General features: G+C 41.7%; 1 protein-coding gene across 5 annotated transcripts in view; it reads right to left on the bottom strand.

Moving 5' to 3' along the window:
• Window positions 1-21516, bottom strand: part of SLC23A2 (solute carrier family 23 member 2) — a 141149-nt gene that overhangs the window by 30076 nt on the left and 89557 nt on the right. For all 5 annotated transcript variants that reach the window (XM_082431431.1, XM_082431428.1, XM_082431432.1 and 2 more), the window contains 4 exons: window positions 14234-14350; window positions 12032-12189; window positions 1109-1197; window positions 23-93 (listed from right to left, as the gene is read on the bottom strand). In XM_082431431.1, the coding sequence (XP_082287557.1) occupies window positions 23-93; window positions 1109-1197; window positions 12032-12189; window positions 14234-14350 (435 nt within the window). The remainder of the gene's footprint in view (window positions 1-22; window positions 94-1108; window positions 1198-12031; window positions 12190-14233; window positions 14351-21516) is intronic.

Genomic DNA, 21516 nt, shown 5'->3' on the forward strand with positions numbered 1-21516 from the left:
GCAGATAATGTTTATCTTTTACCTCACGTATCCGAGGATACCAGATGTGTTCTGTATGTAACAGCTCCGTTGTTCCATTGGCAACCGAAACATCTTGAAAACAAAAACAAAGACAAAATTTTTCTTGGAGTGACACTGATGTTTCACGGGACATATTCATTTTACTCTTTTTAAGAAGAATTTCCTCGCTGTTCTAAGTATATTTGTATAAATACCCATCCCTAAAATTCAAGTTACAACACTATGGCATATCATACTGAAAGGTGGATTCCCCATTGCTAATTTAACCAAATTTATTCATCAACAAGAGCTCCCGGCTTCTCAAAAGCTGACTGAACTAGTGATATACATTGCTAGTCCCAGCCTAATACAAAGACCAACCTTTGCAAGCAGCTCTTTGACATGCCCAATAGCAAGGTTGCCTGATTGAGGTTTTAAAAACCTAGATAAAAGAGGCCCTTTTCCTGTTCCTAAATCAAATCAGTGGTCACAAAGTAACTCCTAGGAGCAAGGAATGAAATGAGGGCTAGAAAACTTTGCTCCTAGAACCTAAAAATTTAACAACATTTTGAGAGTACAACAGGTCTATGTGATTTCCTCAAATCCCCTATCTGATCTCTTCCTGACCTTACTGGGTTATTTAAGGATCTTTGCAATCACTACGATGAGGATGGGAGGGGGAATGAAAGTCATTTGCAGAAAACCAAAGCAGCCAGATCCTTAAAAAGCAGAGATGTTTCAGAGAAGGGATGCTATTGCAGCAAAGAGAGTGTTTACTGGTGGTTCAAAAAATCCACTGAAAGAAAGAGGCAGAAAAATAGCACAAATATTTTTCTATTCTTTCCCCATATTTATCAATTTCATTAGCACAGAGAAATGAGGTCCTTTTCTGGTCCTTACTTGCTTTGGGGTTAGGGATGAACAAGTGGATAGAGAGAGACAGAAACACGATCCACAGATTGGAGCGTTCTAAGCTGTTTGTTGGTTGTGTGTTCTGTGCCTGATTCCAGAAAGGATTTAACACTGCTGTGGGCAGCACGCCCAGGCCTCCCTTCTATCACCTGCATTAAAGGACCCCAATGACATATGTGGAAATAACTGCAATTACCTGTGGTGTTACATTTCCATTTATCTAAAGACAGGATGGCTCGAGCAGGGGCCAGAAATGCAAAAGCACTGGCCTGAAACAGGGGTAACCTAAAAGAAACGAGACCAAAACCATGATCACGGCATCAGGAACTACCGAGGTAGTTCACTATTTGACAGCTTAACAGTCTTTTCCATAGACAAACAGCACATGAGTAAATGCAGGCACACCTGGAAGAAAGAGCCCCAGTCTGCAAAGATCTCCTCGGCCACACAGCCAGGGATGCTGGCTTCTCCGTCCTCCCCTCCTGCTGCTCTCCCCAAAGACAGCCCCAGGGTGGGCCCCGGGGGAGCTCTGTGGTCAGTGCCAGCACCCCAACACCAGCCCCTGCCATCACCACCTTTCCCCTTGGGGGTGGGGGATGCGGGCATTTGGATGTCTCTGTCCTGCTGAGCTTGTGAGCTCCTTATTAAACATCAGTGTACATCTTCTATTTTATCATCCTCCTCCTCTTCTTCCTCCTCCTTTTCAAATTCTTATTGGTTATCATGGAAAAAAATCTATCTCCCCCTGTCGTGCCATTTTGTAAGTCAAAAACTGCCCTAAATCACTGAGGATAAGCATTAAAATCACGTGAGCTATCTATCTATTGAGGAAAAGGAAAACTGTAAGTTACAAATCAACAGTAGATATAATATTCTGCTTAATCATAAAAAATACTCAAAAGTGCTCGAACCCTTATTTTTAAAGGACCCAGAAAGCTTGCAGACTCTTAAATTTCCTGCCTCCATTGTCAAACTAAACGCAGAGATCCTCAGATGCCATCATTCAATTACATTTTAGATACTTCATATTGACTTTATGAGCACTGGTACTACTCAAATTCAAAAGATTTTGTCATTTATTATTAGAGATGTATAATGGGCTAACATGGGAACTCAATCACTATCTTTAACATTACTTTGGGGGTAAAATATGAAACTAGCTCCTTTGGTTTGCAGGGTTAGGAACTCCTAGATGTCCAGATCATTCTTAAATACTCCTAAGCAGCCTTGAATCAGTGTCCTGGCCAGCAGGATAGGAACCCAGTATGCTCTCCTCTGAGCTGACAGCATATTCTGCCCTGAGTGATACAGTAACTGGACTGAGAAACAGTGGCTCTGGCTGAAGGACACATAGCCGCTTTACAAGTCCAGAGCTGGTATACACTATTCTGAGCTATATGAGGGTTAAGATTCTTTTGTTCTCCTGGCCATTTTAATCCTGCAATGAAATCAATTGAGAGATGCTGGCTTTAAGACACAGAGGCAGGCTGCACAGTACAAACCAGCTGCAATGCTAGTGGCCACTCCCATGGGCATGCCCTCCACAACCATCCATTAATAATTACCTGTTGGAGGGGCCTGGCGCATAGTACCATCAAAAGTGGAAGTGAAGGTCCCCTGAAGTGGGAATGTATAGCAAAGGGAAAATGCTGCTTGATTTACAAAAATTCCTTAAGCACGATTTTTCAGAAATGTACTGAAAGGGTAAAGGGAGGTCAGCATCTAATCAGGAACGGATGCTACTTCAAATGGTCCAAACAGCATCTGTTTTACTATCATTTCATATTTCAAGCAATGTAATATGGATTGCATTTAGAAATCTCATCCTTAGGACCACTGCAATCAACCCTGCATTGGTGACTCACTGGATGTGGGAAAGTGAAGACTGGCTCTGGGTTCCACTCCCGGTGACGTGAGCCTCAGTTTGAACCTGATCGTTGCCTGGGCACCTTTCAGGGCATGCATTTTATGACTTTCACCATGACCAAAGGCCTTGAGAGCACTGCTGCAAAGAAGCTCACTCATTTTCACACAACCAGGACCCTGGGTTCCTTTCAAAGTGGGTGCTAACAGAAAATTCTCACATGTGCTGCCCCAGACAAAGTCTCCCAAGATGACCTGGTAAAAGATGCACATGCCGGCTTATGTGTTCACTCTGCAGCCACGCGCACTGCCTGCCACAAGCAGTCCTGGCTGAAAGATAAGCAGCAGCCTTACAGTAAGTATCCCAGCAGTGAAGTGTGGTCTCCATAACTGGCAGCATAAATCAGTGGCTTGATTGAAATATTCTTAGGGAAAGTTGCAGCGAGAGCACACTACTTCATTAAACAAGAGCTCCCCTAAATCAAAATCAACAAAGCCAATTTTCCAAGAAAGAGATTTGAAGATGATAAAGCACTTGATATTCTCATCTGATAAAGTGGCTTTTCAGGCACTTCCCCAGCATGAAGCTGGTCAATTCCTGGGGCTCTTCACTCACACAATCACCTAAACCTCAGATCCCTGGGCTCTGCAAGCAGACACGACTGTCTGCTATTTTATTCTCTACTGATGACTGGAAAGGAAACAAATTAAACTGTGCTTTTCTTTACATAAGAAGTTAGCAAACTGGCCAGTGAAACAAATCTGGCAAACTACCTGTTTTCATTGAGTAGAGTTTCACTGGGACACAGCCACCCTCACTCATTCACGAGTTGTCTGCGCCTGCTTTTATGCTTCAGTGGTAGAGCTGAACAGTCAAAACAGAGAACACAGAGCCTAAAATATTCACTGCTTATCACTCTATGGAAAAAATTTTGCCGACCTTGACTACAGGGAAAGTGTATCTTAAATATGTGAAGATACCCCAAAAATGGATTTTTGCAGATGGAAGTTTTTAAAGTTAATAGTGTTGCTGGATGTCATTAAGAAAAAATCCCTGAGCAGACAGTCACCTTTGTAGTGACACACTCCCATGTCAGGCTCTAGACCCAGGACAGCAAAAGAACCTAACCAGCCCCAGACAAGTTCTTACTGTGTTCAAAACCCTGCTGGAGGTGCCTCATTTCCTCCTCGGTGTCCAGGTGACCTGAACCCATTCCCCAGTCTAGTCTCTCACCGGCCACTTTACATGCCTGCACTCCAGGCAAGCAGTCTACGTTCTTGCCTCTGAGCCTTTGCTCATCTCTTAAGTCATCAATTCATTTCTAATGCTCCATTTCTATTCAACATTGAAGGCACAGAGAAAATACCACTTCCTCTAGGAATTATTCTCAGCTCCCTTTTTGTCCAATTTTTATCTCCCTCTTTTTTTTGAATATCACCATAGACACATGGATTCACTTTTTATTCAGTTTAATAATACACTTCCATGACTATTCCTTTTAATAATTAAATTGTCTCAAACTTGCCCAAAGCAGCACAGTTCCAGAATTATACCAATGTCACTACTAACAAGACTACTAAGTTTAAGATTTCTCTGTATTTTTTTTTCTTAGAATATATCCCATTCAGAGCATGCAAAGTACTATGTTCTAAAGTCTGTGAATTAATTCTTTTCTCCATGTGGCCAGCAATTTGACATAAAGTTAGGTTCACTTGTTTCTGTTTGTATTCAATTTTAGGGTTTGTGTTTCTTCATCCTTTTAGATTTTATGTTTTGGATATGTTGAACATTTTACGGTTAAAAAAAAATCAAACCATACAGAGATATACCAGGAAAATGTCACTCCCATTCCTATCCCTTCCAACCCCCAAATCTGACTTATCGATCATTAACCATTTTTATTAATTTCTAACTTATTCTTGTTTCTTCAAACATATACACACTCTTTTGCAACTTGTTTTTTCAATACATCCCTGAACTTACTGTATACCAGTTCATGGAAATCTTTCTTATTCTTTCTCAGGGTTGCATAGTAATTCACTGTGTGATGTATGATAGTCTCCTACAGATGGGCATTTAAGTTGTGTTAACTATTTTCCCATTACAAATTACACAGCAATAAAAAAAAACTTTTTGCATTTATTTTGCATCTGTGGGAGTATATATCCAGGGTAAATTTCTAGAAGTAGGTTGCTGGATCAAATGATAAATGCATATGTACTCTAGATATTTTAACATTCCTCTTCACAGGGACTGAATTATTTTCACTCCTGACAGCAATGTGTAACAATGCCTGTTCTCCCACAGCTTTGCCATCAGAGTGGCTTGTCAAAATTATTTTTTGTCAATCTGACAAAGGAGACAAATGGTATCTCAGGGTAGCTTTAGTTTGTATTTCTCTTATTATAAAGTCAATTTGATCCTTTCATATGGTGAAGGGCCATTATATAGCTTTTTATATAGCTATTCATGTCTTCTGTCCTTTCTTTCTACACCATTTTTGGTAATTTTTAACTTTGATTTTTCAGAGTTCTTTCTATATTAGAACTTATCTATATTATGAATATTTTCTTCAGTTTGTCATTTTTGTTTGTTTATGGTATATTTTTACAATACAAAGCTTAAAAATTGTAAAACATTAATGGCATCAAATTTATCATCCTTTTATTGTTTCTGGAGTTTGAGTCCTAGTTTAAAAGTCTTTCCCAACTTCTAGTTATAAAGGAATTCGCCCTCGTTTTATTCTAATGGTTATATAGTATCATGTTTCTTATGTTTGGATCTCTAATCCATTTTGAGTTGATTCAAAGAAAACTCTTAACGAAAGGCAAATCTAATCTTTATCTTCAAGTCCATGATATTCTGGTCTTATATGTAAATATCAAAATTATATGAACTATCTCAGTCAACACTTCCAATTAGACACACTCCTAGGGAACCTCAGTAGGAAGCAGCCGACTGGCTCCTCTCCCAGCTCCCAGCGGAAGGCTTCGTCCAGACAGAGCACAGAAATTTAGGAGGGTTGGCTGGGTACAATATTGATAACCTTTTCAAGCATGACAGTATCAACTATCTCAGGTCAAAAGTTTGTTTTATTACTTAAAGATCTAGCCAGTCACAGAAAAGCATAAGGGAATTCTTTGGGGAATTCCAAAGAATTGGAATGTGTTGCTTGTGGTGGTGATTAAGTGACTGTACACATGGGTAAAAACTCATCTAACTATGCAAGTGAAAAACGGCAAATTTTACTGTATGTCAATTACCCCTCAATAGATATGACTTAAAAAATTATGTCTATAAAGTGTCTTCCTGGGAGGAGAAATGGGGGAGGATGATAACATAGTCCTTAGAATACTAGAGTGAGGTCAAATAGTTACAAAAAACACAAAATTTATAAAAAAAGAAAAGAGTTTCCCCTCTGGGTATTTGACAAGAAGCTCTATCCTCTGCTCCTGTGTAGTGCTGCTCTATCCCTGTACAGTTTTTGCCAGGCAGTCACCTGCCTGAAAAGGAATGATAAAAGGGAGAATCAGCAGGCCATGAGGAAGAAGATGAGCATTTTAGAACAAGTGGGAACATACAGGGCAAGTGAGATGTGACAGTCAAAGAAAAAAGATTGTGGGGAACTAAATTCATTAACCCCACATATACTAAGAGGACTTAGTCAGTCTCCTAGTCTCCTGGAGCATCAGAAATATTAGCAAACAGAGAAACAGCATGTTCACTGAAGGGGGAGACCACCCAGAAAAGCTAGAGTTGAAGGAGTTCACCTATGGCCGTGTGGCCAAGGAGCACACCCAACCCCTGCCATGTCATCAAGGACAAGCTGTTCCATTTGGCATACCAGCCTTGCCCACTGCACCCCCATCTGCCTCACCTACACCCACCCTTCCGGAGGGTCCACTAAAATAATGAGCACCAACAGGCAAGTGTGGGCGAGTGCCCGGCATTATCTTATTTGAGGCTCACTAACAATTTTATTATTATCATCATTTTATGGAGAAGCAAAGGGGACTTTGAGACTAGGCAACTTGCCCAAAGCCACACAGCTGGTAAACAGTAGAATGGGAGTGACGCCACCTCTGAAGCCAGAGCCCCTCAACACAGCTGGTGAGGGCAAACCTTCCTCCAAGGTCACTACCTCCAGGTTCTCACTGGCCCCCATGTTTTTAATGTACTACCTATAATTTTTTGAGTTAAATAAACAGTAAGTTTTTTTTTTACATGGGGGCAGGAAAAACCTACAACTTGCTATTAAGAGCCTGCTTAACATGACAGGCTCACTATCATCTACAAAGTAATTTTAATGTTCACCCTGAATCAACTATGCCTTTGGCCCCATCTCCCAGTTACAACAAATAGGGGGATTGTGGAACAAATCAAATACCACCACAAGGACACAATCGGACATATTCAGACCACGGGATGCTCAACGAGACAATTGGCCTGGACTCTTTAAGAAGAGGATAATGTGGAAGAAAAATGTACAGACTGTTTATTACTAGACCAAAGAAACACAACAAACAAATGTACCACACGAACTCGATTGGATCCTGGTTCAGAGAGGTGGAGGGAATAGCCATAAAAGATATTTTAGGGACAACTAGGGAAATTAAATATAGACTGCATATTAGATGATATAACTCAGCTTTCTCAGGTGTGGTAAACGGTTACACAGGAGACCCTCATTCCTAGGAGAGTATCTGGGGGTGAGCCATCATCATGCTGCCTGAAATTCTCAAGTAATTCAAAAAACTGCACATACACCCCCACACAAACACATATACAGGAAAAGAATGTGGGGGAAAATCCCAGTCTCCCCTACCCCAAACCAAGCACTGCATCTCTCCATTCTTCTAAATGTTATCAACAGTTAAGAGTTCAAAGCCTCAGACTTGAGACCTTAAAGTATCCTGGAGCCAGCCCCTATACTGTACAGGCCCCAGAACCCAAGGAGATGGAAGACAGGGTAGCTCTCTCCTCAGGGCAGACAACTCTGTTAGAGACCAGGCTGCTGCACCAGCTACAATGACTCTCTTAGCCAAAACTCTACCTTTTCTCAGCAAAGGAATGTTCTGTGTGTCTACAGCAGGCCTGTTATGGCCAGGAGAGGCTCTCAAGAAAGGGGTCACTCCACCTGCAATTTTTTCTTTTGCTGGAGAGCTGAGAGAAAGGCCTCCAAGAGGCACCTGGAACAAAAGGCTGGATGTGGTCCCCAAACACAGCACCTGCACACCTCAGGGAAAGCTGGAGGTCAGCATGGTGTGCGAGGGGGCAGGGTCCGTCCCAGAGGGCCCTCCTTCACCCCCAGCTAGGCATAACACCCAAGGACAAGGGCTCTGGGAAGCTCAGAGCTGCTACCAAGGCTTGGTCTCTGATGGAAAAGACAATGGCAGCCCAGGTGATGCATGAACTGAGCCCTCCCCAAAGCCAGGGAGGCAGAGCTGCTGCTGGCTGGCTAACGTCCGAGTTAGGGGACTCTGAACCCTGCCCCTGCTCTTGGGATTTTAAAGGCTTTTTACTAATTCCTGGAAAGAGCCCAAGGGGTAGGTTGGATTGAAATCAACCAGAATGAGGTTTGATTTCAGCAGTCTGAAACCTCACCCAAGGGCACTCGACAATAAAGACCTCGTTGAAAGCAAACTGCAGGGGATCAAAGTCAAAGTAAAGAAGGAAAAGGCTGGATGGGACAAGGGGGATGGAAGAAGCAGCTGTCACAGAAACCGCCCATCCCCGACAGGTGGAGGCCCTGGGAAGCACTAAAGCCACAGAAGTCACACAACTGGGGCAGAGACATATGACCTCCATTTCAAAACAAGTCATGATCTCTGGAAGAAAGGAAAGCATGTTCAAGCCAGGGGAGATGTGTAGTGAAGGAAGGAGGGTCTGCAGCACACGCTGCATCAGACACATTTTCTGTGTCCTTAGCCAGCCCAGCCCATGGAAAACGTGCCCCCAAAGGAGTATTTACAACACAGCACCTTAAAGCCGGCATTCTGAGCTTGTGTTCAGGTTTGCAAAGGCACACACATCTGTTTCACCCTCACTTTTTCCATATCAATTTTGGTTATTTTTATGGAATGAAACAACTTTCCAGGAATAGCATGACACTCTTCACCAGAGTGCCCATGTGAAACGCGGAACAGGGATGACCTGGCCACAGCCCAGAGGATGGGAATGCTTATACTTCCTTCCTCTGTTCTAGACCTGCAATCATGGTCTTAGCTTCCTCACAATACAGGCCCCACCCCTCAGAGGCATGGACCATGGCTGGTCTCTAGGTCCCATGTACCCACTACATCCAGTGCAAGGGAGTACTGGGTACTCAACAGGTGTTAGGCAAACACACGAAGAAATGGACAGAACTCAGACACACATGGCAAACGACTCAGAGTTGGAAAAGTCTGAAAATCTGTCCTAGAAATCATGAAAGCTGAACATGATTTTCCTTCTGCAGCTCTCTGCCTAAGGAAATGAGTGTGAACTGCAAACAAACACCAACAAACACGTACAGGCCATCTGCAATCCTTATGGCTGTGATACTGGGAATAAACCCCACTCTTGGCCACATCAGCCTTTCTTTCCCACTGTCCCACCTTGATATTCCCTCTGCCCCAACTGCTTTATCTGTTTGTTTGATCCTGTTGTGATCAGGACGTAAATGCACAAGTCTGTTAAGATGATAATTCACAGTCTACGATGAGGGTCTATGTTAGCAAGCAGCAGAATTAAAAGGCTTTTCACATTATTCATACACAGGAAACCCGGGGGCAAGGGTGTGAGAGGTGATTCAGCTAGAAGGGGTAGCCCTGTCTCTTTGGGCACCATGGAAGGAAGGGAAGATGGGTAAAGAGGAGTTAAGAGCTTTAACAGAAAAGGGTGAAGGACAGGGAGATGCAGAGGATGGGGGAGATGGGACACATGAATAAACAGATACAGCAAACAAACCCCAGAGGTGGTGACCAAGCAGGCAGGGAAGGAAATGCCTCTCACCCACCTCATCATCTGGGTTCACCTTCATACAGCAGGCCCTCAAATATATGCTGGATAAAACTAAAAAGAATGTATCAACAACAGCTTGAGGCTTTGTGGAGCTGGAAACCACAGCGCTGAGTGCCTTCTCACTGTTTCCCTACTAGATGGGAGCTGGAGGCAAGGATCCCAGGCAAGAAAAAGGTGCTGTACCACAAAGAAGGGAGTAGAGCAAAAGTTAACTGACTCCTCTTTCCCCATTTTCCCCTCCTTCCACTGTGCTCCTTCAGGGGGAGGGGAGGGGGTAAACTGACCCAGGCTGCTCTGTCTCTTGTGCCCCAACGATGGGCAAGAGGGTCCTGAACGGGTGCCCTCCCATAACTGAAAGCACACACCAAAAGTTACCCCAAACTCTCCCTACTATGTCACCATTAGGCAACTGTGCCCAGCACAGCCAGGCTCAACTGTCAGTCAGGACCAGCCTCCCTGATATGAGACCAAAGCACAGCTGCACCTGGTACCTGCTGTACCACAGTAAACACGTCTTTCATTCCCTCTTCAAGTCAACCAACAATTCTCAACTAGAGGCACTGCCCAAATTTACAGGTTTGTGCTACAAGTTCCCTGATGAGCTAGCTGTTTAGAAAAAGAATATTTCCCCAGAAAACCAGTGTCTTGTGTACACTTGAGTCGGTCAATAAAAGCTTTCTAATCCTTTCTGGCTTTGAAATACAGAACCTTGAATGCTGTATCGAAAGAATGAAAGATGCTGCCAGCCAAATTTAACTACCTGGGCTCTAAGAAAATGAATCAAGTCCTCTTTGGAATGCCTGATCGCATCTCCTTCCCCTAACAGGTCAGTAACACCCTGACTTTCCCTCAGGGGTCCCCTAAGAAGACCCTCCCTTCTGAGGTAAGGGATCTGCTCAGCATGGTGGCTGCAGGCAGTCCTGCAGGGGCTGGGGTTTTGAGAACCCCAAGAGCTAGCCAGCCCTCACAGCCTTCCTTCCATCAGCAGAACTGCTAGGGAGCTGCCGTATCCCTCCTGAGGACATTGCTTATGCCGCCAACCAGGATGCCCTAACACTGTTCTTCCCGTATTCTCCTGCCCCGCCCCCCCTCAAGTAAAGGTCACCCTGAGGATTCTGACTCACTGGAATACAGTTCATGATTCCCAAGCTGCCTTCTTTTCCCTCTGCCTTTGCTCCCACTCCCTAGCAGGGAAGGCAGACTGTCTGTAATGGAGTGAGAGACAGAACTCGCGCGTTTACTCTGCTGTCCTTCCCCTGAGGACAGTCCTGTCCCCGCAGGCTCCACCCCTTGAGCAGCACCCTAGGGTAAAGGAAAAGGCTGCATGTGAAGACGGTGGAAGAAGGGGACAGGAGGGGACAAAGCAAGCCTGCAGGAGGAGGTAAGACAGGACAGTTCTTTTCCTACCTATGCCAGCTCCATACCCATTTAAGCTGGGGACTGGGGATGCAAAGTGCAGCTCTGGCATCAAGGAAGGAAACATGAATCAGCAAGAAAAGACACAAACAAAAAAGGACAAAGTGGAATAAGAGCCACATTAGAAGAACATACACAAGATGCATGTGTGGGAATTCAGAGAGAAAGGAGGCTTTGGGAAGTCAGGGATGCTTCACAGAGAGGAGAGGGGCAAGCCAGGACTGGACGGCTGCAGGGGAGCACAAGCACAGGATGGCAAGACAGCAGGGGTGGGCTCGGGGAGGATCTCACCCCTGGGTGAGTGCAGAGAAGGGGACTGCAGGGCGCAGGGACACGGCTGGAAGGGTGGTGGGACAGAGAACAAGGGAGAAGTCTACAGGGTGGGCACATCTGTTTTTTTAAACAGGGAGTAGGGCTGTAGCCTGGCAACCCCCAGGAAGATGCAAACACTGAAAGACGGCACTGGAGTGGCACACAGAGCAGGGCAGAGGAGAGTAGCCCTGGAGGCAGGGAAACCAACTAGGAACCTAGTAGAACAGTCTAGGCCTGAACTTCAGGAATGGGGGCAGGGAGGGGGTACTGGAGAGAAAACTTGTCCTGCCAGCTGGTGGGATGGAAGGAGCTGAGTGAGTCTGTTTCCAGCCTGCACAACTAGGTGGGAAGCAGTGCCACCCACCTAGAGAAGAAACACAGTAGGGTTGGGGGGAGGCAGGGCAAATGCCACTAGGACACACCTCTCTATACTCCAGTCAGTCCTTCCAAGCAGCCCTAGGTGAATGGCAGTGCTTAATGCTTCATGGGTGCTTCAGCATCCCCAATTTTGTGCCCCAATCTCACCTGCATCCAAAAGTTGTCTGCAGCAAAGTTGTGATTCCCACACAGAAGAAAATGGTCCCGATGAGCTGGCTGGTGGCCCACTGGTCATATCCCACACACATGGCATCGGCCAGCAGAAAGGGCACCGCGATGGTGCCGCTGAAGCACGTCAGGTAATGCTACGGGTGACAGGGAGACAGAGGGGAAAAGAATAAACCCTTCTTTGTATTTTTTCTGATTTTACCCTAACTTTGCCCACCCCCGTTGTTTTTAAAAAGTTACACCCATGAAGAATTTGTTTTTTTAGGTACACACTCTTATCATATGCCAAATAATCTGTTTTTTGGCATTTCTCCTTTCCATTACATTTTCTTGTCTTATCACTAACTTGTATTATTAATTATTACTTGCATGAATCCAGACCAGCACAAAGGAAGTACTCAATACAAACACTGGTAGTGTTTTATTTATATAATTCTTACTGGGAATATTTGCTTTTTTAAAATGCTTTTCAGCATCAACTGCTAAAACCATAGGTCTTTCTCCTCTAATCTGTTAACATGAATTGTGTGGCACTGAACCATTCTAGTTAGTCATGCTAGATTTTTCTTCTGGGATTTGATTTGCCAATATTTTATGTAGAATTTTACATCTATGTTCTTGAGATAATTCGTCCATTTTTTTTTTTTTTAATTCTTTTAGGTCTGGGGATTAAAGTTACAAGCTTCATTGCACAAGGCGTTTTCCATTTTTTTCTATGGTCTGGCATTGTTTAACAGCAATCAGGGAAGGGCTAGGGTCACACAGTAGCTGTGGGAATCCTCCAGAAAGAGCCCATCCCACTCTTCCTTTAGGGCCCCTCCCCCATTCCTTGGGGCCCTGGCAGGACATTCCAGCCCTCACTGCTCACTTCCCTTCCTCCCAGAGGCCTGCCTGTTCGGTTCCTACTTCTGTTCTGCAAACTTCCTACATTTCTTCCCAATAGTTTCCCATCTCTGCTCATGTTTGCCAAAATGTGCTGCTTGCAGCCCATAAAGCCCAACTGTGTAACACTAACAGGTGTTTGGTGAGGGGAAGAGAACATTCTCATCCAGGACTTCCCAGAGCTGCTCACAAGTTTAAGAGTGCTGTGCACTGTCAAGAAGGGCATGATGCACACAGGGTTTCCCAAGCCTATCTGAACAGGGAAGACTACTTCTAGAAACATCTATAATATAAACATATCAAAAAATGAGTTTCTTGAATCTGATTCCAGATACTCAGCCCTAGGGAAATTATTTGCCAAGACCAGTCAGCTCCTTTGGTTACATCTTCTTTATTAGACGCCTTTCTGTCCAGGTTACCAAATGCTTTGATACCTAAGGGGAGGGGCCTGGAAACTGGACCAAAGCATCAGCTCTCAGCAGGTACAGTTCACCTCCAAGTGAATAAACCTGTTTGGATAACGGGACTGATTTTCTCAGCATGAACTGATCATTCAAACTTAAAGAATGGAAAGTGAAACCTCAAAACCAAGGCAAACACAGTCCAGGGGTATGTGTCTGGACAAAGAGCCTTCCATGTCATCCCCTTTCTCCTAAAGCCCCACTTCAATCGTAAGTGGGAAAAGGGAGTGGGGGGGGGGAGTGGGTACCAAACATTCAGGAGTCCTGCATCAGCTTGTGTCACCTCTCGCCCCATCCCCCCACCCCTCCCCTGGCAGCTTCCCTGCTCTGCCCCCACTGGAAATTGCAGCAGACAAAGCAGACACCACCAAGGCGAAGTTTGCCTTCCTTTAAAAGTAAGATTGAAGCCTCCACATTTATGTCCTGACCAACATAGCACTTCTCAGTGTCACCCATATTTCATGGCAGAACTGACGGTGACTGTGGTTGGTTAACTAGGAATGAGAGATGAACACTAACCCTTCTTTTCTCTATTCTTCTACCTTTCTCTTCCCTCTACTCTCCCCTTTCCACACATCTACGATCTTTCTTCCTTACTTCCATGTCATTTCTCTTGCTTATTCCCTGAACATTTTCCTTTCATTCCATGATTAACCTACTCCTCCTGTTTTCTTCCTTTCACTGTTATGAAGTTCATGTTAACAATTCCCATTCATCATTCTTAAAAGAGTAATTTATATTAAAGTTGTCAATAAATAAAAAATAAAAATTGAATTTTAAATAATCCAGACAGATTCAAGCATCTGCTGGTGGTTACATTCCAAAGGAATCATCTTACCTGCAACCCCAGAAATATGCACAGGTACCAGGGAGGAACATCTTCTATGGTGTAAATCATGTCCGATCTCTGGGGGTCAAGACTGCCCGTGCTATCCAAGGTCTCAGCGAGAGAGCTCTGTGAACGAGAGGGAGAAAACAAGTTGTTTAATGAAAGCAAGGACTAAAGTTAACTCAGCACAGGCTACTGTTACTGAAAAACAACTTTATAAAGTGTCTGTTGCTCTCCTGTAAAATTAAGCCTTGGTCACCTCTGACACAGTGTCAAGCACACTCACTCGGTGGGACAGTCTGCCCTCAGGATTTGGGGCTTCAGCATTCCTTCCATCAACTCACACCCAAGAGCACCCAACTTGCTCAGAGCTCCTCCCCAAGGCTGGGCACCTACTGCGTGGAGAGGGATGCTCTCAAGGTTGAGACCACAAAGTAATACCTTGGCATGAGCTGTCCTTGGGTGGTAACCCTAATGAAGCAGTGTTACAAAACGCTAACCACTTTCAAACAGAGAGCACTAATCTGTCCCTCCTACCCCATTCCATCCCTGCAAGGAAAAAGACTTCTGTACCTAAACACCCTTCTTTTAAAACACTGTTGCTCAGACATAATGGTGAGTGAAGAGAGCAAAGGTATACAGATATGATGATTCAAATTTTGTTTAAAAAAACAGACTAAAAATGTATTTATACTTTAGGGGACTTTTTTTCTTTTCTTTTCCCCTCACCACTACTAAAGATTTTTTTAAATGTTAAGCCTTGCATCCTTTATAAGCCAGAATCTGTACAAAGACCAGACACTTTAGGTTATAGTCTAGACATTTCCAGTCAGCTTCAGCTTCAGCATCTCTTCTGAACTCATCCAGTATCTGAGCCAAACTGAAAACTCGGGGGTTCCCCCATATACCCTCAATATTGCTCTAGTTTCTAAAACCCTACAATTTCTTGGAATCCAAGATGTGCATTTTTTTAAGTTTTTTAATAACATAAAGTGCTTAAGAGGAAATAAAAGATGTGCCACAAAAAAGATAAAGATGATAACATTCTGATCCTTGGCCACACCTAGCCCAATTTGTACCCCCTTTCCAATGGATTTGATCCGCAGAAAGAAGCTGACTCCTTATGTGTATCACTCCATTTTTCATGCACAGGGATTTGGGGGCCAAATACTCTTGAACAAAAGAAGTGACACAATTCAGCCTTACCTTCTAAAGCTTAAAGGTAAATATCTGATGTAAATTGACATTTTATCTAATCCAAATGTGAACTGAATATGAACTTTCGGAAAGAACTTTTTCTTCCATTCAAACAATGGATACTGGCAGATCTGCATTATTAAATGGTTTTAAACATATTATATGTATCATTTAAAATTTGTTTGTAGAGGTGGTAGAGAAAGTACACATGGTGAGGAACTTGATATGTGGTGATGTACAGTAAAGGATTAACTCAGCAGGTCTGGGTTGTCCAAACCCTGAACATTTCAAAGAGAAGTTTGGCCCTTGCCTGCCACCTGGAAGATAACCTCTGTGCTCTTGGAATATCCTGTCTCTTAAGAGTGTATCTGTTTACCTGAATGAAGCCTTACGCTGCCCTTCATAGATTATGCTAACAATGCAACTGATGATGGGGCCTTGGGCCACATGGTATCAGTTTGACTCCAGAGGGTCTGGCAACACTCCTTGAGTGTTGTCACACCTTGTTTCGGGGGAAATTAAGCACTGCTCACGTGACTCCACTAGGAAGAGGACAACTGAAAGCTTGTTCTGTGTCTCCTAGACCTTGCCCTACATGTTTTTTTCCATTGATCTTAATCTGAACCCTCTCTCTCAAATAAGCTGTAACCAGGAGTGTAATAGTTTTTCTGAATTCTGAGTCCTCCTAGCAAATCACTGAACCTGATTTGGGACTCCCAAATCAGTCTTGGAAATCCCTGAACTAAGTTGACCATTTGCTGACATGATGCAACTATGGATACTGGACTCACTATACAAAGGACAATTCAACACTATCATATTACCTACAGGTGGGGAATGTTACTGCTCACAAAGTAACAAAAAGAAATGTCTGAAAACAGAGTACAGTAACACTACAATTACCAGATTAGTACAATCTGTTACAATAATATTATATGCATTATTATTCTAATGATTCCGAAATGACTAGTTTTAACTATAAAACAGATGAACAGAAATGAAAAGACTGCATCTGTCCTCTTTCAGGCCTGGAAGGCTAAGATTAAGATGTGTACACAAACATATACATACACTGTACACACACAATTTTTCTTAGTAATGAGGGTGGTTCTACAACTCAGAAATGGAACTAATGTAAAATGTCCACAAATGGTATTAAGAAAAAGTAGGGAATTGTGTGGTCAAGGGGATCAGTAAACCCTGTCAGAAAAATGCTGCACCACCCTTCCCAGAGACAGAAGGAGTGTGTTTGGTCACTGTGGACCATGGTACCACATTGTGTTATCACTGCATGAACAATATGAACTCTCTTAAAACTGCAAAACAAAAAGCTCCAACAGCGAGATTTCTTTAAAAGATGACTACATTAATAATTTGATGATGTCATCTTGAATAGGCTTTTCCATATTATTCTATGGTCTAAGATAATCTAAAGAAAAAAGAAATTACCTGTTCTTCCAAGATTAGTGAACTCAGAATTCAGTTCTCCTGTTGGAGACTTCTTAAGAGATCGTTAGTAACCTTTACAATCTCTCCTATGGTTATTTATCTAGTCTAGCACTTTTAAGTCACTTGTAATCTTTTTCTCTAGGAAATAATTTCCTCTACAGCAGGAGTCAGCAAACTCTTTCTATAAAGGGCTATGTAGTAAATATTTTAGGCTTTGTGGGCCATATGGTTCTGTCACAAATACTCAACTCTGCTATTATAGTGTAAAAGAACATTAGACAATATGTAAACAAATGAGTTATAGCTGTGTTCCAATAAAACTTTATTTACAGAAACAAGTGTTGGGCCAGATTTGGTTTGCAGGATGTAGCTTGCCAACCCTGCTATAGGGTTTCAAATTGATTATCATAAAGTTGTAGTTAATATTCTCTTATACACATTTCTTATATTTCCTTTCACATTCCTAATATGCATTAGTGCTTCCTCATCTTTTACCTTAATCAGGTCCACCAAAGATCAATGTCACTGGTCTTTTCAAATAACCAGTTTTTGAGTTCTAGTAAAAACATGGTTGATTGACCACATCTGTCATTTCCCCTAACTCCTAAAAACACTGAGAAAGAATAAATATGACACAAATCTACAAGGACAAAGAAAACAGTAGAAAGAGAAATGAGAATAACATATTTTGGAATAGGCAAAGCATTTGTATGAGCTGTGACCCATTTAGGAGAGGGAAGGAACCTAAAACATTGGTGCATGGAGAGGGAAGGTATAAAGAAGCAAGTTGGTTGACCAACAGAAGCCCAGAAAGGTTCTATGCTTGGAGGCACAAGACAGAGTAGGGATGGAAAGAAGATGGGATTTAACTCTGCGAACCAATCAGACACCCTGTTTCCTACTGCTATCCTCATCCTACAAGACACAAAAATGTATTGTTTGAAGAATACAAACCAGAAACACCTCAGACTGAGGAATACTATGTGGGGTTAAATGCAAGTATGAACAGCGGGATCCTCATCTGCTTCCAAATGCCAGAAGCCAGGTTATACACCCACAGGAGACTAGAGGATTTCTTTCTAGAGGAACTGATCAGCCTCAGAGACAAGACACTGCCATCTATAGACCCTACAGTGACAAGACAGCTTTCCCTATTCAGTGGAAAGGCCCACCAGTAGACAAACTTCATCCTCACATAATGACCCTACAGTCATATTTTTTATTGCCTCACATTCCTCCAAAAATAAGAGCCAAATAAACAGAGGAAATAGGGTCCATGTAGTAGAAAGAAAACATATTGGGGGTGGGGGGGAAGAAACCTGTGTCTTCACAAAAATAAAAATATTTTGAACCTGGGAGGAGAGCGTTGCCGTTTTAAAAGCTTTAATCAGCAAATAAAAACAAAAAAAAGAAAACAGGAAAAGAGATCTTAGAAACTAAAAACAAAATAGGAAAAAACAAATTCAACAAAAGGGTTGAAAGTCAAATATATGTGCTCAAAATAACAAAAAGACAAATACGGGGACTTCCCCGGTGGTCCAGTGGTAAAGAATCTGCCTTCCAATGCAGGGAACGTGGGTTCAATCCCTGGTCGGGGAACTAAGATCCCACATGCAGCAGGGCAACCAAGCCCGCATACCACAACTACAGAGCCCACGCACTCTGGAGCCTGCACGCCACAACTACAGAGCCCACGCACTCTGGAGCCTGTGCACCACAACTACGGAGAGAAAACCCACACACCACAACTGGAGAGAAGCCCGCGCACTGCAATGAAGAGCCCGTGTGCCACAATGAAAGATCCTACATGCCGCAACTAAGACCTGATGCGGCCAAAAGTAAAATAAATAAATAAAAATAAATAAATATTTAGGGGAGGGGGAGGGGAAAAAAGTCATGCCAGCATGACAGAAGCAACCAGCCCCATGATGCCCTATCCCAAATCTTTAAGCATAATAAAAAGGTTGTTTAAAAAAAAAAAAAAAGACAAGAAATAATAACATTTTTTATGCAAGAAAACAATATAGGAATCAAATAAATAAGAAAATTTCCAAGAACTAAAGGATATGCCTACAAATTAGAAAGATGCACTAAGTACTCAATAAATTAATGAAAAAGGATTCAGATATTTTGAAAACTCAATAAAACAATCAATTGTATTAAAAAATTTAAGAACAAAGGGAAATAAAACATGAGTTGAAAGAATCTGGACAGAAGTGGGGAAGAAAAAATGAAAGTGGTAGGAGCACAAGAGGGAAGAGACAACATGAAAAAAATGTAAGAGAAAAAAAGATTAGAGAGAAATGATAAAGAAGGCAGACAAAGGAGAGCCAAAATATGCATAAGTGGAGCTCCCAAATAAGAAAACCAAAAGAAGAGACTGGAACAAAAAATAAAGATATAATTCAAGACAACATTCCTGAAGTAGGAGCCTTGAAGCTAAATATTGAAAGTGCCAGGAAAAACTGACCCAGGTCAGCATCAAAACTTATGATATGATTATTATCATATGACAGTCATTAAAGTTACTGATTATCAAAGATAAAGAATCCATAGGACAGGCAAAAAGATCAAGATACTGACTTAAAAAAAAAAAAAACAGCCTGAGTTCTTCATAGCCACATTCAACACAAGAAAATGGGAAAACAGCAAACCATAAGATATGATTCAATTATTTTCTTAACTTTGTATTATAGAATTTTCCAAACTTATACAAAGGTAGAAGGAATATGAAATGCCTGCCCTATATCTATCCCCAGCTCCAGCTTCAAAATTTATTAGCCCCATGTTCTTGTTTAATCTATTCCCCATACCATTCCAACTTTACTGGGGTAAGGGGATGGATTATTTTAAACTGAATCCTCAAAATACATAAATTTGCGCATAAACACATATGTATGTCTCTTCAGCAGATAAGGACTTTTAAAAAGAACCAAAATACCATTACATACTAATCAAATTAACAATTTCTTCATATCACCTAATACCCAATGCTTTAAAAATTTTTTTCTGTTGTATCAAAACTTTGTTACAGCTGATTTATTTGAGTCAGGATCCAAACAACATCCCAAGGATTTTACATCCAGCTGAACTCTCCTTCACGGCTAAATGCTATAGATAAATTCTCATCCAAAACTATTCCCATGATCCAGCTCTTCTCTTGGAAACTACTACTATAGTGTTACTTCTCTAACTTCAGTGAACATATCAAATCACATAGGAATTGTATGAAAATGCAAATTCTGATTCAGCAGGTCTTGGCTGGGGCAGAGATTCTACATTTCTAACATGTAGGTAATGATGTCAACGATGCTGGTGCATGGACGACACTTTGAATATCAAGGGCCTACAGGATGAACTTCGGTCAACCCAGAAATTATTAGGGAAACCAGCAGAAGTCTTGTCTCAAATTAACTGTAGAAATAAAACTAAAAATAGGGATTAGATGTATAAAATGGATAACTAATAAGAACCTGCTGTACAAAAAGTAAATAAAAAATAAATTTAAAAAATTCAAAAATTCAAAAATTCCAAAAAAAAAAACAAAACTAAAAATAGGGATTAGATTGCCAGAATATATAAATTTCACGTGCACCAAAAAGATACAATCATTACAATTAACAAAATGTGAGAGTGAAAAGGAAAAAGGCAAGCAGTAGAGTAAATTAATTGTCATCTAATATAGCTGGAAGTCAAAGGATGATACTTGAAGCTAACAAATCATTTATAATGATGGGCAAAAGTAATATTTCTGACCAAAATCAGATAGTAGAGGAGAGAAAGAGCAAAAGGAAGGAAGGAAAAACACTAATTTTGTTACTGTTCATGGTAGGAAACTAGAAGACAATGAAATAAAGGGTTAAGTATATTGTTCTATAGTTATGATTATATAGGTGTCCACTAGAATAAAGTACAGAAGTTTTTAAATATCACAACTACACACACAAATAAAACAAATAAAATATACTTGTCATTATCACTAAATGTAAATAGGCTAAACTCAACTATTGAAAGAACAAGATTTTAAGACCTTCTCAAAGCAAAACTCAGTTCTATGCTGTATATAAGAGATACACCTAAGAATGAGCAAAGCTAAAGAAAAATGCAAATAAAGTCTTAATTATCTTCAAACAAGGTAGTATTCTAGCTAAAGAGCAATAACCAAGACAAATATGAGTATGTTTTAAATGATAAAAGGTACAATTCACCATAAACATGTTATAAATATCTATGTACAAATAAGAGAGAGTCGATAATTATAAAGCAAAATATCTCAGAAATAATATGAGAAATCTAAAACTACCAATAATGGGAAATTAATCTCTCAATTTATGGCAGACCAAATGGCAGGCAAAAGAAAAGATGTAATAACTAATAAAATATAACCTAAATATTTAACTCTTTTCAATTATCTAGAACACAAAAATTCACAAAAAATATTTGCAAAAATTCAACCATAATGAACACTTCAATACATTCCAAAAAATAATACAAGTAACATTTTCTGACCACAATACAATAAAACTGGAAATTAAAAGAACAGACAATCAAAAACCCTCCTCCAGGGACTTCCCTGGTGGTCCAGTGGTTAAGAATCGGCCTTGCAATGCAGGGGATGCCAGTTCGATCCCTGGTGCAGGAACTAC

Source organism: Balaenoptera physalus (genome assembly GCF_965194825.1).
Source record: "Balaenoptera physalus genome assembly, chromosome: 16".
Lineage (NCBI taxonomy): Eukaryota > Metazoa > Chordata > Mammalia > Artiodactyla > Balaenopteridae > Balaenoptera > Balaenoptera physalus.